This window comes from Gadus morhua, chromosome 3 (genome assembly GCF_902167405.1).
Source record: "Gadus morhua chromosome 3, gadMor3.0, whole genome shotgun sequence".
NCBI lineage: Eukaryota > Metazoa > Chordata > Actinopteri > Gadiformes > Gadidae > Gadus > Gadus morhua.
This window is the reverse complement of record NC_044050.1, coordinates 2628718-2646445: the sequence shown is the minus strand read 5'-3', so window position 1 is coordinate 2646445 and position 17728 is coordinate 2628718. Positions and strand designations below refer to the sequence as shown.

Genomic DNA, 17728 nt, shown 5'->3' with positions numbered 1-17728 from the left:
GCATATGCATACACATACATATGCACATACACAAGGCACTGTTGTACAGCCTAATGGCTGTTGTCACAAAGGAGCACTTGAAGCGATCTGTCTTGCACCTGGGGGAAATTAATCTGTGGCTAAAGGTGCTCCCCATCTGCCACAGCTCAACATAGAGGGGATGGGAGAGGTTAGCCAAGATGTTAGCCTTGAATTTGTCCCTCATCCTCCTCTCCACCACTACCTCTAGACCATCCACTTCTAGTTCCACAACAGAGCTGGCCTTCCTCACCAGCTTGTTGACTCTGTTGGGCTCCAAAGCCTTGATGCCTCCTCCCCAGCACGCCCCAGCAAAGAACAGTGTGCTGGCTACCAAAACCTGATATAATATCTTTAGTAGCCCGCAACACAGGTCAAAGGACCTGAGCCTCCTGAGGAAGAAGAGTCTGCTCTGACTCTTCTGATAGAGGACCTCTGTGTTGTCTGTCCAGTCCAGTTTATTGCTTATGCCTACTCCAAGGAACTTGTACGAGTCCACCGTCTTTACTTCAACCCCCTGGATGGCAATGGGGGTTGGGGGCTTCCTGCTCTGTCGGGAGTCCATCATCAGCTCCTTGGTCTTGCCAATGTTGAGCTGGAGGTGGTTCTCCACGGACTCCATCTTACGACACCCTCCACCACACCTCTGTACTCGTCCTCCCTGTCATCACTGATGCAGCCCATGATGAAGGAGTCATCTGAAAACTTCTGTAGGTGGCACGTTCCAGAGTTGAAGGTGAAGTCAGAGGTGTAGATGGTATAGAGAAAAGGTGAAAGTACGGTTCCTTGGGGTGCCCCAGTGTTGCTCATCACCACATCAGAAAGGCCGTTCTGCAGCCGCACGTACTGTGGCCTGCTGGAGAGGTAGTCCCCAATCCAGGCCACCATGTCGTGGTCTAACCGTAACGCTGAGAGCTTCTTCACAAGCAGGACAGGCTGTATGTTGAACGCACTGGCGAAGTCAAAGACATTGACTCTCACTGTGTTCCCCCAGCCTCTTCAGGTGTGAGTAAGCCCTGTGCAGCAGGTAGATGATGGCATTGTACATGCTGAGTTGCGCCTGGTACGCAAACTGCAGTAGGTCAATGGAGTCGGAGGGAGAGGGCGGGGGAGAGGGGAGGGCAGTGTCTGGGTTGGTGATAAAGGTGATGGAGGAGGGGGGCCAAGACTGACCTGCTGATCTCACAGGGGCGGGGGTTGAGTAGAAGCTGTTGAAAAACAGGTTTAGCTCATTATTACGTTTGTGCCCCCCCACCTCTAAATAAAAGTACTTAATATACAAAAAGCATACAACAAACATGCAAACCAACGTTAAACAATAATACAATAATCCGATGCCTAATCAGTTGGAGCCCTGGCTTCTCAACCTTTCCAAGGGGTCAAGAAAACAGGCACATACCATACAAATGGCAGCTAGAGAAACAGAATGTGAAAATAAAATGTTCCCACTACAAGCCTTATATATAAATATTATAATGGAGATGGATTGAGTCCAGCTTTTGCTCTTGTCTGCAGTATATTTTTTGTTTCCGGTAGAGACATCCCGCCCCTAGCGCAGGGTGGCTACTTCCGGTAGGGTCGGCCCGCCCCTAACGCAGGGTGGTGACTTCCGCCTAACCAAAAAAGTGGACCAGGCAGAGGAAACCGACTGGTTTCAGGGCTGAAAAAATGGATAGTCAAGGACGGAAAGTGGTGGTTTGTGACAATGGAACCGGGGTGAGTGTGTGAGCAGACGGGCCGGGTGGCACCGTGCGGGGGGTCCGGGGTCTCTAGCGGCGCTGGGGTTCACTAAAGACGGGATAAGAGAAACAGGAAGTCACTGAAGCGGCGGCACTGTTAGCTTGCCGCTAACGTGTTAGCTTTTCTGGGTGGCTATTGAAAGGAATGTGATTGTCAGTTTGATTAGGGAACATACGTCGGTCTGTCGTATTTCTACACACTTATGTTGATATTTCTTTCGAGCTGGTTGGCCAGGGGTCGGTGTAGTTGTTAAATCCGAGCCCCCGCCGATGAATCGGTGCTGATAAAGGCTGTCATCCTTCGTGTTACTGGTTTAGCTCGCAGCGGACTTGTTTCGGCTGACCTGATGTTCCTCCTGAGGTTCATTGGATGGCTTGAATTCAGCTCCAGTCTGTCAGTAGATGGGATGATTTCAGCTCCATTCTCTCCTATATTTTTTTATTTCAGCTCCAGTCTGTCATAAATGTGTTGTTGCAGTATGAGTGTAAGCTTCTGTTAAAGGCTCACTCGTCTTTTATCCATCTTCCAATCATTCCAGAATGTTAGAATAACCCGTACAATGTTTAGTTAAAACAAATATCAAATTTTATGTTAATCCCTACCAAATATTGTTAAATTTATGGGCAAGCAAATGGTCATAAAGATGCCCCGCCCAGCTAATATACGCATATTTTACGTACCTGATTTTTTTTTTAATGTAAATTAAATATTTTCTTCATAATTATAAAATAAATTGATTTATCCAAAGAGAAATAACCAGCGAGCCTTCTTGACACAATTAAAGAGATTCCATGTATGGGGATTCTTCCAACCAATATCTCTGCACAAATCTTTCTCACTGTGTGCTTCTCCAAACTTTGGGGCATAGTTGCCTTAATACCTAATCCGTGCCTTTAACGAGTTGTCAAGCTATTTTTCTTAACAACAATTATCTACATTTTTGTATAAGTTATAGTCTAAAATGCCATCAGGATTGTTGGTTGCAGTGAATGTGGTCCATTCTGATCATTGCAGATAAGTGACAGGTGGTAAATAATGTATTACTAATAGGGTTGGGTATTGCCAAAGAAGTCACGATTCGATTCGTATCACGATTCACATGCCACGATGCGATTCTATCACGATGCATCGCGATACTTGAATTATTGCGATGCATTGCGAATTTTCACTGAACACTGTTAAGAAAAAATTAAGCCATTACCAGTGGCTGACTGGCTGTGTATGATCTGGATAGTGTGTTCAATTGATAACTCAAAGCAACTCAATTCATGCAGTAGATCGTGAAAATTAGAATCGCGATGCATCGTCATGACGATTATTTGGCACACCCCTAATTACTAACCTGTGTTCAGTCCCACGCCTTATTTACACATATCGATTTTTTTATAAACAACAAATGTATTCAATGTCTGTAGTTTAGTCTTTAGGCTAATGATCTTTTCATCCTTTTTTTTCTTCAGTTTGTCAAGTGTGGCTATGCCGGGTCTAACTTTCCAGAGCACATCTTCCCAGCACTGGTTGGCAGGCCAATCATTCGCTCTACAGCCAAAGTGGGGAACATCGAGATTAAGGTATGGCCGGTCAGAGGTTCTCCGCACACAGAGCATGTCTTCACAGCATACTGAAGGCCCACAAGCTGCTGCACAACATTCCTGTCCCTTTGAGACATGATGCAAACACATGTTGGTTCTTCCATCTGTCTGTTCTATGGACGGATGGAGAAAGGCCTTCAATCTGGTCCTGGCTCTTATACCTTGAGTCTGGTCCTGGCTCTTAAACCCAGATTCTGGTCCTGGCTCTTAAACCCTGATTCTGTTCCTGGCTCTTAAACCTTGAGTCTGGTCCAGGCTCTTAAAGGCTGTGTTGCAGGGTTAATTTTCAAACAAATTTGTGCAATTTTCTTGCTGGTAATAAAGATTTAAACTGTTATCCATTGTATTTAAGGTTGTTAGGTATCACAAAACGGAATGTTAAACGAAAAAGTAGGGACTATTTTAGCCGTTTGCGATTGATTCTCATTTGCCCCAGAATGCATTGCATGACGTCACGTTGGGGAGACACTAGTCTGGCTGAACGGAAGTGGACAGCGTCTATTGCTTAGCGGCCGATTTGGCCGCGACTCCTCCCCTTCCGGTTGCTGGCGTTACCAAGTTTTCGAAATTGTTTGTGGAACTAGACATCCAATCTTGTTTAATTTTAATATAATGTAATTACTGATTACTGACTATCTGATTTCATTACAATGGTAGGACCACAACATAGCCTATTTTGACATTACCTTGGAAAAGCCCAGACTCTCCCCGGGGATTCTCCCCGGGGACGATGCGTTTGCGGTCACGATTATCGGCAGTTGGTGTGGATTTGGCGCATCGTTTCACTCTGACGGCGGCATGAGCGTTTGACATGGATTTAACCACTGAACCGATCCGTTCCACTTCACAATAGCTCCTACGGTATTTCTTTAGTAGTGTTCTACAAGAACCACATATAAATGTTAAAACGTCGTTCGTTTTTATAGGTCCCGTGAGCTCCTCAAGGGCCAAAGTGTATGGTGGCTTGAAATCATCGTGACAAAGAATCAAACGATGTTTGTTCTTTTTATCTATAAAATTATCTCCACATAGGCGACATACATCGTTAATGGTTTTTTGTGGCGTTTGGGATTGAGCCATTTCTGACAGCCTCTGAACGTCAAGAAGTTCCGTCAAAATAATTTCCCCCCCGGCACTATTTTGCATGGACACCGCTGCTGCTTCCCGGGCTTAGCCCCGCGCTAGACGATTGTGATTGGTTTAAAGAAATAAAACAGGCCCGCCCAGTTTCCCAACGGATAGACGGCTCGAGGTAGCGTGGCTCCAGACCATTCTACTTGCTGTAGTTTGGTCTGGCTTTGCGAGACTAGGGAGACACAGACCAAAGCCGCATTGAGACCCTTGAGAGTAGAGACTAGTAAGAGATGGTTAAGCAGATGCATAGATAAGTACATAGATAGTTAGTATGTGCAACACGTGAACCACCTAAGATAGCGCAATTTGATTGGTATGGGATATTGGGCAATGTCCCATGATTGAAATTTCAAACTCGGGATATTGTTTTAATCACAAAATGTTCGCTAATAAAAACAAATAAACCGCTAATAAAAACAAATAAATCCCGGCAAAAAGAGTTATCTTGTTTATTTTTGGAGTGTCCTCGACCTTCGGTCTCGGGGGCTATACCCCACTATTCACTTTGCCTTCGGCGAATAATTGTTAATTAATAGCCTAGATCACGGGTCAGCAACCTTTTCAACATGCAGTGGCAGTTTTACATTTTCTCATTAATGAGTGTGCCTTAAGCAACAATATATTAAAAAATTAAGCTGAATTATGACAGTGACCAAAAACATTTCCAGAAGACCTGGAATCGTATTATTTCCACATAGTCCACATTCATGCATCCACATTTCAAATGTTTTTTTGGTTGTTATATTTGCAACATGGGCGTACAAATTATAATTACATATGTCCCATCTAAAAACACCATTTTCAGAAACTCATTCAAAAACATATTTGCACTGTGAGGATTGTAAAAAACGAGAATAAATGAGAATGTTGGAACCATCAATATCAATATCATTAAGACATGTGCAGCTTTGCAAAACCATGTGAAGGTGCATACAGGCCACTTGCAACAATATTTTAAATATTTTCTTCTCTATTACTCACAACATAGGTTTAAAAACTATTAATTGATCCCGTTTCAGAAAACTTCTTTCTGTAACTAATTTAAATATATTTGCACTGGGAGGAAATGCCCAATACAGAATAAAGTGCAAAAAAAATCGGTAGCAATGCTTATGCCTCCGCATTCCTCCGGTGACATTTAATAATAATAATACAATTAAAATAAAGATTTTTTTTATTTTTTTTCAAGTGTGCCAATGATTTTGCTGCCCCGTGCCAGTGTTGGCACGCATGCCTAGGGTTGCCGACCCCTGGCCTAGATAGATAGATAGATAGCCTAGGCAGGTCTTTATTAATGCCAAACGACACTAATCGTCGGGATTCATTTAGGTGATTTGGCTCACACAGAACAAGGGAGACATGGACATACACAAAATACATCACATTAAAACTAGACATATGCGTTGATAGATAGATAGATAGACAGATAGATTGATGGATAGATATGTTATATTATTTACCAAGCGGAGCCAGCCAGTCCTGTGCACGTATGAAAATTACCCATGTGCGCCAAACAGAAGAAAGAAGTAATGTTGAGAGTCATACTAAAAACGGATAGCAAGCGAAAGCTAAAAGCGAGTCTATCACTCAAACACTGTGAGTCCATTTTAACTTATGGTAAGAGGCTATTCTTTAAATCTTTGCAGTGACTGAATGTTGATGATAAAACAGATTGTTTTGCATAAGATGAGTGTGTGCGACTGTGCGTGTGTCCTTTCAGGCTTCGGCACACTGCATGGTTATGAAGGCCTTGTGGTTAGTTGTGGTCTTAGTGAAGCAGCCTTGGAGTTGGAGTGATTGTGTACGGGCGTGCGAGAGAGAGAGAGAGAGCACACCCGCCGTGGTGATGTTTGGCTTGTTGTGGGCTGTCTGTCGGCATCTGCCGGGTTGGACAAATGTGCTTTGTGTATGTGTTCAATGTACATCTGTCTGATCTTATTTGCAGTAGATTGTTAAATAATGTCACACCACGATCGGTCATACTTGCAGGCACTAATTTGCAAGTGCACTGATTGCGTGTCCGATAGGCTATACCATGCATTTATTCAGTTCATTGCTCTAAGTCTTTACTTTATGTATAATCAAAACTTCCGGTTAACCTGCAACACGGCCTTTAAACCTTCAATCTAGTCCTGGCTCTTAAACCTTCAATTTGGTCGTAAATTAAGGGAACATTTAAACATTTTCTAGGAAAGAATTGGCCCACATCAAAGCCTGGTATTTTATTGCCACATTAATAATAATGTTATTTCCAAACATTGCCACACCATCACAGATGGCCGAGATTGCAGTTTAAGTTTGAAAACTACAGATTTGTCAAATCAAGGGTAGATTTCTAATAACTATGAGGTCAAAAATTCAGCTTCAGGTGGCAAAAATAAGGCTCATGAAACGCTCTGTCATAGCAGACAATATTATGTGTGTCTCTTGTTTACTTTGTTGGTACATTGGAAGTTGGGTGCAGCAGTCAAATCACAGACCTCTGCCATTGTCAAGCTGTTAAACAGTAACTATAATGCTTCTAGCACAAGCTTCACCTTCCCGGCGCGTAGATGGTTTCCCCGGCTTTCGTTTTGTCAGGCATATACATACAGTACATTTGAACTGAAGAGGGTAGAGGTAAAAAAGGTATAGACCGTACAACGGTGTGAATTTGCGCAACGGTGTGGATTTTGATTTTATCGTGAGGACGGGTAGACAGTGTTGTGTGTAACGCGTTACAAAGTAAGTAACACGTTAATACAATAACATAACTACTTTTATGTTATGTTTTAGAAACATAGTTCCTTTTTCAATTCGGCGCAACGTTACTTTTCCCAGGGACAGATTTGGCAGCGGTGAAGCTGTCTCTGCATCTCTTTCACAGACATCGCTTCCGCATGCATTTTCCAAAGCCAGTCCTTTACCTGTGTAAGGACATGGTTCCCTTTCAAAATGTCGTTAGAAAGGGCTTTAAAGAGATGGTCAAAACACTCGATCCCAGCTACGCTTTACGTTCTTGCATACACTTCAGCCAAATTGAGAGGGCAAAACTATACGGCGAGGTCTGCGAGCAAGTGGAGAAAGAAATCCATACAATTAATCATTAGTGTTTTTCAGATATGGAAGTAACTTTAGCAGTTTTGCTGCCTAATCATTATTTTACCCCTTCAGAAGCATTTATATCAAAATTAAAAGATACAATTAACGTACCGTGATATAATACCATTACCGTCTATGCCTCAAATCATACTATGATATACGTTTTAGTCTATACCGTACAGCCCTAGAAGAGGGGTCAAGCTCTGAAAGGAAAACCTCAGGGACAGCAACATGGAAATCCCAGGTTGTTGGATCATCGTGAAATTAGTTTGTCATTTGGTGGCACAGAATGTGATTGTTGTTATCCACTATCCACATACCAACTGTTTCGGTGGCCAGACTGCTTCCCTTTTTTTTTTTTCTCTGTCTCTCTAATGATGCTGAACTCTCACTTATGGCGCGTTTCCACTGCAGGGTGCGGAACGGATCGGATCGCAAAGGTGAGGATCGGGTCGCGTTTCCACCGCCTGGGCGTGACCCGGACTTAGCCGTACCCGTTTTGGCCTCGTTTTCAGGACTCCTCCGTTGGGGTACTGAAAACGAGACGAGACGCCTGAAAGGGTCCCGGGAAATTCTAGCTACACACCCCCTCCGTTGATTGGTCGACAGAATCATCACTTCCGGGTGACGCGGGGATAAAAACAAACAAACAGTAGCCTCAAGGTATTATTCTTTACAATTAACATCTCGCGTAAAACGCTTGCTTGGGCGAACAAGGAGGTGTAGACGTTCGTCTGCATTCTTGGGGAGGAAGGCGTTGTTTACGATGTTTACGTAGCTGCCGCGGCGATCGACATCCGGCCTACCACAAAGGGTAATGTCGGCAGTGGAAACGCGACCTCGGAACTGAGCTGGGCTATACCGCCCCCTCCCTACCGCACCTTTGCGATCCGATCCGTTCCACACCCTGCAGTGGAAACGCGGCATTACTCACCGATCACCAACCAGTAACTACTACACACAAGTAGATGTGTGAATGAGAGACTTTGGATGACTAATCAAGCATCTGCCAAAAAAACTTTGGCATGCTATGAGGGGAACCCATGCAATCTGGCAGTTATTCGTGCAGAATGATAGTTGTCCCTGTGGTCCCAACAGACCATCAATAATCTCAATGCTTATTGCCAAAGCAAATGGAAAGATTTCAACCATGCATTGTATTTTCTTTTTTCACATTAAGGACGGGCACTGGGTGGGAGATAATGGTTTCTTAAATTACCAGTATAACTGGTATTAAAATCTACACAGTTCGTCGGATTGTCATTACGTAATAATATCAGACTTGTTTCACATCTTATTGAAATTTGCTTATATACTGTATATTTAGACAGTTAATTTGAAGTTTGGTTTGATGGATATGGACATATCTCCCGGACCCATGATCCATGTGTTGGGGACATGAATTTTTTTTTCTTCAGCATGTGTTGAAGAGGCAAGGTGGTGAGGAACCGGTGATGCAGGTGTCCCCATGTCCCCTTTTTGAAACGTCCTGCTTCTCCCCCCCAGGACCTGATGGTGGGCGACGAGGCCAGCGAGCTGCGCTCCATGCTGGAGGTCAACTATCCCATGGAGAACGGCATCGTCAGGAACTGGGATGACATGAAGCACCTTTGGGACTACACCTTCGGGCCCGAGAAGCTCAACATTGACTCGCGCAACTGCAAGATTCTACTTACTGAGCCGCCCATGAACCCCACCAAGAACCGTGAGAAGATCATCGAGGTACGGCATGAAGGGCAAGCAAAGTAACCAAACACATCTCATCTTTGCCTTAACAGGTCTTCCTCACTCAATTAGCCCCCGGTTATTTCCAGTACCCCATCCACCCGTACTTCCGTGTTGACCACCCTCCTCTCCCCACCGACTCAGTAAAATTATCCACATTGACTGATCTCCATGTTCCTCTCTCAGGTGATGTTTGAGACGTACCAGTTTGCCGGGGTGTACATCGCCATCCAGGCTGTTCTTACGCTCTACGCCCAAGGTTGGTCCACGTCTGCATCCTGAGGCAATGGTGTCGTTGTGCTGACTAGTGTTTGTCAAGGGGATCTAGCATGACTGCCTTCTACTCCAGTCTCTTACTCGTAGCCTGCGAGTGGTTGTGGTTTGCTCGGGCGGTATAATCCAAGAGTCGAATGGAAGAGTTTTTACCAAAAGGCGTGTGACTGTTAATGGCAACACAGTCCACAGCCATTGGGCGATTCTGTGCTCATCATTTGAACTGTGAATGACACACGAAGCCCTGACCATGCATGGTTTGAAGCCTCTCTAATCTAAGTCTGTAGATGAACGCTGAACACGTCGCTGACCGCTCGAGGGGGGTATCAAGTGCCATCGCGGCGGAAACTTGGGCGTCTTGTGCCAAGTCAGTACTTGCACTGTTTATCCAGAACGCTTTTGAAAGGAAACAGTCTCAGCATGATGCAAACGGGCCTGCAGAGAGGCCTTTGGAAACACAGGCTGCCTGGTCAGCACAAGGATGTGTAAGGCCATTCAGGGGCTCAGACGTAGCTGAATTCCTAGCCACTGGTCTTTGCATCCGGCTACAAAGTATATTCAGCAGATTGTGTCCTCCAGCCACTTACTCAACAGAAATAGGAATGGTTCTAGGCCTAACTATATTTGTACGACATTAGAGACGGCTGATTTACACTTGATAACATTGATCCAGTGGGCACTGTTTGTTTGATTTATGTGTAGATAGGCCATGGTTCATTCTGTTAACAGTGGTTCACTCTTCCCTGCTGGGTGTGGGGTAGGGAGCCACAAAAACCTATTAGGATAGCAGATCTGAGGCCAGTAGACTAACGACACTGTTATTTGTTCCTAGTATGTATTATAACTATATCAATATTGTTATGTAACTGACGTGCGAAATGAAGGGCGTGTCATACCCAGTGAGGGACTGTACTAGACCTACTAAATATGAGAGTGGAGGGGGACTACAAGTGGTCGAGGCCCAGCATCATGGACCACGTTAAAACCAGGAATCACATCTCCTTACCTTCAGGCCTCCAAGGTGCAGTCTGATGGCCTGTTGCAAACAGCTAGTGTTTGAGGGTTGGTAAAGAATAGGCCTACATAGCTTAGGTAGGCTGCCTTATTTCCATCGGTTGAACAGTGGATATTATCATAAAGAATAGGCTTACATAGCATTGGTAGGCTTCCTTTTTTCAGACAGTTGAACTGGTGATATTATCATAAAGTATAGGCCTACATAGCTTAGGTAGGCTACCTTATTTCAGTCTTGTGTACAATGGATATAATCATAAGGCATTTGGCATTATGGTACACAACAACACACACACTTATTGTTGAGACATCTCATATATTTGGTTAGTGACGGACTGGTTTTAAAGAGGACACATCAGACACTGTTTCACACACAATGTTCTTAAACATAAAAAACGGTGTTTAATATCAGCATCAACCAGTCTGAAATATTGTCCCATGACCGGTCCTGAGAACCAGACTTATCAGAAAGAAGGCTGTCCTTCAATGAGCTTTTGTGTGCAGTAGAATATGGTCCATCTAAAATGTCTTGGATGGGCTTCTCTCTGTCTGCTCCCTCGTAGCTGAGAAGCATCAAGCTCTCCCACCACAGGGCACACACAACGCAGCCTCCTAATTTATATGATATCTGACCCTTCCCAGGGGCATCTTCCTCGGTCAAACATATTATCATTAGGGATATTGTACCCTCTTTACCAGGACCCATGGTAGTCACTAGTTTAGTCTGACTCTCTGTACCAGGGCAAATTGTAGTCACTAGTTTAGTCCAACCCTTTGTACCAGGGCACATGGTAGTCACTAGTTTATTCTGCTGCCGTCTGTAGCAGGGCGCATGGTAGTCACTAGTTTAGTCTGCTACCCTCTGTACCAGGGCACATGGTAGATGTGCACTAGTCTCAGGTCCCTGGTCCATAAAAGCCGCAGGCCGAGTGTTTTTGTCCTACGATGACTCCTCTGTGATAGTGTCTATTGAAGGTTGTGGGCAGACTGCGTTGGGAGTAACCCTCTCGTCCTCCTGCAGGCCTGCTGACCGGCGTGGTGGTGGACTCTGGTGACGGTGTCACCCACATCTGTCCTGTGTACGAGGGCTTCTCGCTGCCACATCTGACCCGCCGGCTGGACATCGCCGGAAGGGACATCACACGCTACCTCATCAAGGTAATAATACCACAACACATAATTGACTGAAACATCAGGCCTACCTCATCAAGGTTACACCCCAACACACAATGGACTGAAACATCAGGCCTACCTCATCAAGGTAACGCCCCAACACACAATGGATTGAGACATCAGGCCTACCTCATCAAGGTAACATCCCAGCACACGATGGACTGAAACATCAGGCAACGCAATTTAGAAGTCCAGACAGCGTTGTCCCTTCGGCCATTTTCAATTTACACCTTCTCTCAGCATCTATACAACCTGAGGGTTTTGTAAAATAATAAATGATCCCCTTTCAATCAACGTACATAGTCACTGAGCACAGAAAAGGTGGAGTTTTACGGCTGTTGATTGTACCACACAGCTAAATATATAATGTTCCGTCTCCCGCCTCTTAATAATATAGTTATATTTTCTTATAAAGTCCTTGGCGGTTATAATTCTAGTACATTTATTTTATAAAGCGCTTTTGAAATACTCAGAGTAACTTTAAAGCAAGAGTACAATTACATAATAAAAACATTGTAAAATAGAAGCACGGTTATATAATTTAGAATAAATCTATAACTGGTTGGGTGGTGTGTTATGGTGGGCGGTGCAGGAGGAGATGGGTGGAGTCTGGAGGGGTTAGGGCGAGCGCCCCGGAGGGAGGGGAGGTGATGGAGCAGTTTCCCCAGGTTTGGTGGTGCGAGGAGCTTTGCGTCAGCAGGCCGGAGGGCTGGTCGGTGCATGGCAGTGTAGCTGGTCAGTGAGGTAGGAAGGTGCCAGCTGATGCAGAGCTGTTTAGGTGGTAAGGCAATCATGAAGCACTGCTGGTGTAACGAACGTTGTCGTCAGTGCAGACCTGGTCACCCTGAGTGATGCCTCTCTCCTTCTCTCCTCTAGCTGCTGCTGCTGAGGGGTTACGCCTTCAACCACTCGGCAGACTTTGAGACTGTGAGGATGATGAAGGAGAAGCTGTGCTACGTGGGCTATAACATCGAGCAGGAGCAGAAGCTGGCCCTGGAGACCACCGTGCTGGTGGAGTCCTACACGGTCAGTAACGCACAGACACAAACACGTTCAGAGTTCCACGAGATAAGTTCAGTTGAAGATGCTTTGAACCCGTCTGGCAGGTATGTGGTTGTATCACCAGGAGGAGCGAGAGTGAGCTTGTTTATTTTCCTGCTCCTTGGCTACTCTAGGGGGCAGTGAAGGGCTGTTGCGATGGGCATAGTTTAGCATAGCGTGGGTAATACAGGGTGCATAGAACTTAGTGACCCCCTTTTTCACACTGCATGTCAACCTGCATCCAGAGAGATACAGAATCATTCCTATTATTTCAGGGAGTCTGGGGTTAAGCAGCAGGTATGGTGAGTCGAAAGCTCCCGGTCCAGTTTGGAGGTCAGGGATAGACTCATGGCCGGTGGCCGCTGCACTACCGCTGGCGAGGAATCAGGGCTGCCTAGGGGTACTCTCCGAAACACACCGGCACACACGACGACACACGCGGTGGCATCTGGCACACACGTGCATCCATCCCTCATTGCCTCAATTCCTGCATGTGGTCAGGTGTGGGGCAGACTCCCACGTGTTCTGGGGTTTCCTTTATTTCCCTGGCTGACTTCAGACCAGCCGCCATCAATGGAGCCATTTATATGTCCCCCCGGCACAGTGCTGGGTTCCCCACTGCTGTCAAAGAGCTACTGTCGGCACTCTGCTTCATCCAAAGAACGCTCGCCGGCCCCCGAGTACGGTAGCTCGCTATGCTAGGCCGCTTTAGAGGCTATGCTCTTTAGATGTTGGGCAGCTTAAGGCAGTATCAGCTTTAGATGCTAAAACGCTTAAGCTGCTTAAGGAGAACATCTAAAGACGCAAGCCTGCTTAAGAAAGGAGATAATTTTAAGACGTGAGCCTTCTTAAAAAAGAAGCCCATCATAAGACATGAGCCTTCGAAAGGAGCCCATCTTAAGACGTGAGCCTGCTTAAGAAAGGAGCCCATCTTAAGACGTGAGCCTGCTTAAGAAAGGAGCCCATCTTAGGACGTGAGAATATTTAAGAAAGGAGCCCATCTTAAGACGTGAGCCTGCTCAGGATGTATCATGCTTGCAGGTCATCAGGGAATTGATCCAAAAAGCACTCCCTACCAAGACTCTCTGGGAAGAATGACTCATCATGAGTCATTCTGGAAAGTTCCCAGAATGACTCATGATTTAGTTACCAGTGGTTGGGTACTACAAACCACACATGAATGGGTTGTAAACCGCTATGATTAACGTATCTGGTGTTAAAAGGTACGAGGCAGCACATGTCCGCTGGTCAGGGTCCCAACCCACCCCCTGGGGGGTGGGGTTCTTGGCCGTGTTGTAACCCAGGGGGGCGGGGCTGTCTCTGCCCACAGCTCCCGGACGGCCGGCTGATCAAGGTGGGCGGGGAGCGCTTTGAGGCGCCCGAGGCCCTCTTCCAGCCCCACCTCATCAACGTGGAGGGGGTGGGCGTGGCCGAGCTGCTCTTCAACACCATCCAGGCTGCGGACATCGACACCAGGTAAACACAGACCCTAGCATTGTAACAAGGTGTGTAATAATACGTTTATTTTATATAGCGCCTTTCTCACACTCAAGGACGCTGTAGAGGCCACACAGACCCTAGCACTGTAACACGGTGTGTATGTGTGGCGCCGCTGCGAGGCCAGAGATGCTGCGTGTTGATAGTGTGTCTGTGACGCTGTGCAGGTCAGAGTTCTACAAGCACATCGTGCTGTCTGGGGGCTCCACCATGTACCCCGGCTTGCCGTCCCGTCTGGAGCGGGAGCTCAAGCAGCTGTACCTTGAACGTGTGCTGAAGGGAGACGTGGACAAGCTGTCGGTGAGGAGGACACACACACACACACACACACACACACACACACACACACACACACACACACACACACACACACACACACACACACACACACACACACACACACACACACAGAGTAGTTTAAACACTCAGTGACTGTGTTGTGTGTTGAAGCGTTCTTTGTGTGTCTCCTCTGTGAGCAGAAATTCAAGATCCGCATCGAGGACCCGCCACGCCGTAAGCACATGGTGTTCCTGGGCGGGGCAGTGCTGGCCGACATCATGAAGGACAAGGACAACTTCTGGCTCACACGCGAGGAGTACCAGGAGAAGGGCATGCGTGTTCTGGAGAAGCTGGGAGTGACCGTCAGATAAAGTCTCCTCCCTCCCTCCCTCTCCCCCTCCCCCTGTCCCAGAGAGATCCCCCTTCCCCTTCCTCCCCCCCCCCCCCCCCATCTCTGTTTGTCCATACATGCAAACCATCAGCCAACTCCACATCACCTTGATTATGTCACTAATATTCATCCCAGTCCCATCCCATCGCTCACATGGATCTGTTTTTTCTTTTGTTCTGGATTTGCGCGCACACACACACACACGCGCGCGCGTACCAATTTGGAAAGGCAAAAAATAAGGGAAGGTAGGAGAGTTTGGGCCAAGCGTTCAGGAGACCCGGGCCCCTGAATGGATACGGATAAAACGCCCCCGTACAACAACGTAAGGAACATCCTTTTGGTTCAGTGGCCTCAAGCGCCGCAGGAGGGTAGGGCGTTGAAGTGGTCTCCAGACATCTGGGAGGAAGGGATGTGTTGCATGATGTTGTTCTGTTATCCCTACACTCCTCTGGGAATACTCTCCTCCACCCCACCCCCTACCAAGCTTTGGAGGGCTGTTGGGAATGTTGTGATGAGGATGATGATCATCTTACTCACCATAAAGAGTTCCACTCCACACTCTTATCCCTTTCAGACAAAAAGATGTTCTCTACAGTGAGAAGGCTGAGAATGATCGTCTGCGTGTTTTTTCTTCCTCTAACCGTTATTTATTCAATAATTTGTTTGTGGTGGATATCAAATAAGTTTTATTTTCCTTAATTCAAAACGGCTGCATGATGTTTTTGGAGGTGAAAGAGAAGGAAACACACCATGGAACGGTTTGTTGGAGACAGACGGCCAGGTGAAGGGACGACAGCCATCTTGTTGGAGTCATCTCTGCCAGCTCTCGGGTCGACGGCAATCTTGTTTAAGTCCTCTCTGCCGGCTCTCGGTCTCCTTGAGGCACTGGCTGCTCCTCCTCGGCCTCCGCTCCACTAGTTGGCCAAGGGCTACTACAAGCCAGACACGCTTTTTGTATTTGCGGAGTTACACAGCCAACTCCTGGACACAGCCTTTGGTGTTGTCTTGAATATATTTCCTCCCTCATTTGCTTTGAGTCCCCAAGAGGTGGTCTTTGTCTTTGGTGTGAGTCCCCCCTTCTGTCCAGGAGGTGGTCTTTGGTTTGAGTCCCGCCTTCTTTCAAGGAGGTGGTCTTTGGGTTGAGTCCCCCCTTCTGCCCAGGAGGTGGTCTTTGGTTTAAGTCCCACCTTCTGTCCAGGATTTGGTCTTTGGGTTGAGTCCTCCCCTAAGCCCAGGAGGTGGTCTTTGGGTTGATTCCTCCCCTGAGCCCAGAAGGTGGTCTTTGGATTGAGTCTCATGAAGGCCACAAGGCTCTGGGTCTCCAGGGATGCCAATTTAGTGTTTAGTTTTTTTAAGTGTTGCATTTGAAGGTTTGCTGAACATTTATAATGGTATCGGTTGAGTTTCTTTTAGCTTAGCTAAGGACTAAACCTTGTAATACGGAAACACAACCACCAGTGCATATACGGGAGTTATGGGGTTGAACACAGCGGTTGGTTTCCTCATGTCTAGGGATGTCATTCCACTCAGGGCAATCATTTGCCACACTTAAAATTTGAGTGAAGTTTAAATCAGTGTCTGTATTTAATTTTTTCTAATCTTTGTCGTTTTTCTTTTTCTTCTTGACATCACGGATGTGCTTTTGTTTCTGAGCGGAGATTGGTTCGGCCTTCTTTGCAGGCGGGGCGGGGGGGTTAAATGTATTGTCGGATGGTCGTATCGGATGTGTTTCCTTTGCATTGCATCACATCTTGTGCTTACTGAGTAAAGTTGAAAGTGTCATATACTAAATAATTAAATCGGTACCCAGCCCCTCAGATCCTAAGTAAGTCAGCTCCCCCCCCCCACCTCTGGCTTTCTGTCCCATCCGTGTTTGGCTGTTCCTAGGTAAGACTGGTCTGCGGAGGCTGATTGAGGGGTTGGTAACTGATTGAGGGGTTGGTAACTGAGGAGGGGTCGTTTGTAATGAATACTTGTGGCATCAAAAAGAGCATTTAAAACCTGGTGTTTGCAATATCTGTTTTGATCGCCCGTGTATATTGAAGGCACTTGGCACACAGACATATATATATATATATATATATATATATATATATATATATATATATATATATATATATATATATATATATATATATATATATATATATATATATATATATATATATATATATATATATATATATATATATATATATATATATATATATATATATATATATATATATATATATCTATCTTGACAGCAAGGTCATTCAGTGCCAAGTACAATTATTGTAGTTGGATCTTATTTTTGGTTCTTTTTATGTTTCTTTTTTTTTTTTTTCATAGCATAACTGCCTATCGCTGATTTAAATAAAGCAAAGTGATTTATAAATACTTGATGTCTATTGTGTGTTTTTGGGTGTGTCATAAACTGCTTGTGGAAGGGATTCTACGCCTCGGTGAAGAACATGAGAAACCAAATCCAGCTCAAAGTAAGAGTCGATAGTTAACTTCCTGCTAGTGGAGCTCTTCAGTACCAGTACAGTCAGGCTAAAACCAGTTGACCTTCAGGGTCTGTCATCGATGATTGGAGCAGTTATGAGGATCGCATTTCTCCACAGCCGTCGAAGTGCTCATATGCGATATGAACGACATTTATCCAGAGGGGGCGCTCGTCCACTCACTCGCTGACGTCACTCACACACGCATACGCACGTTGCCATTCTGGCGCACACACTATGCTACTCGTAACGCCTCGTTATTGCGACGTTCATGACATTCAGGT

At 45.7% G+C, this 17728-nt stretch overlaps 1 protein-coding gene across 1 annotated transcript; it reads left to right on the top strand.

The window, feature by feature from the left end:
- Positions 1-1576: 1576 nt before the first annotated feature.
- Positions 1577-16518, top strand: LOC115539982 (actin-related protein 2-A). Its single transcript, XM_030350926.1, has 9 exons — positions 1577-1734; positions 3219-3329; positions 9072-9287; positions 9477-9549; positions 11599-11735; positions 12627-12776; positions 14122-14267; positions 14456-14588; positions 14768-16518. The coding sequence occupies exons 1-9, from the start codon at positions 1687-1689 to the stop codon at positions 14936-14938; spliced, it is 1185 nt and encodes a 394-aa protein (XP_030206786.1). The 5' UTR covers positions 1577-1686; the 3' UTR covers positions 14939-16518.
- The last annotated feature ends 1210 nt before the right edge of the window (positions 16519-17728 follow it).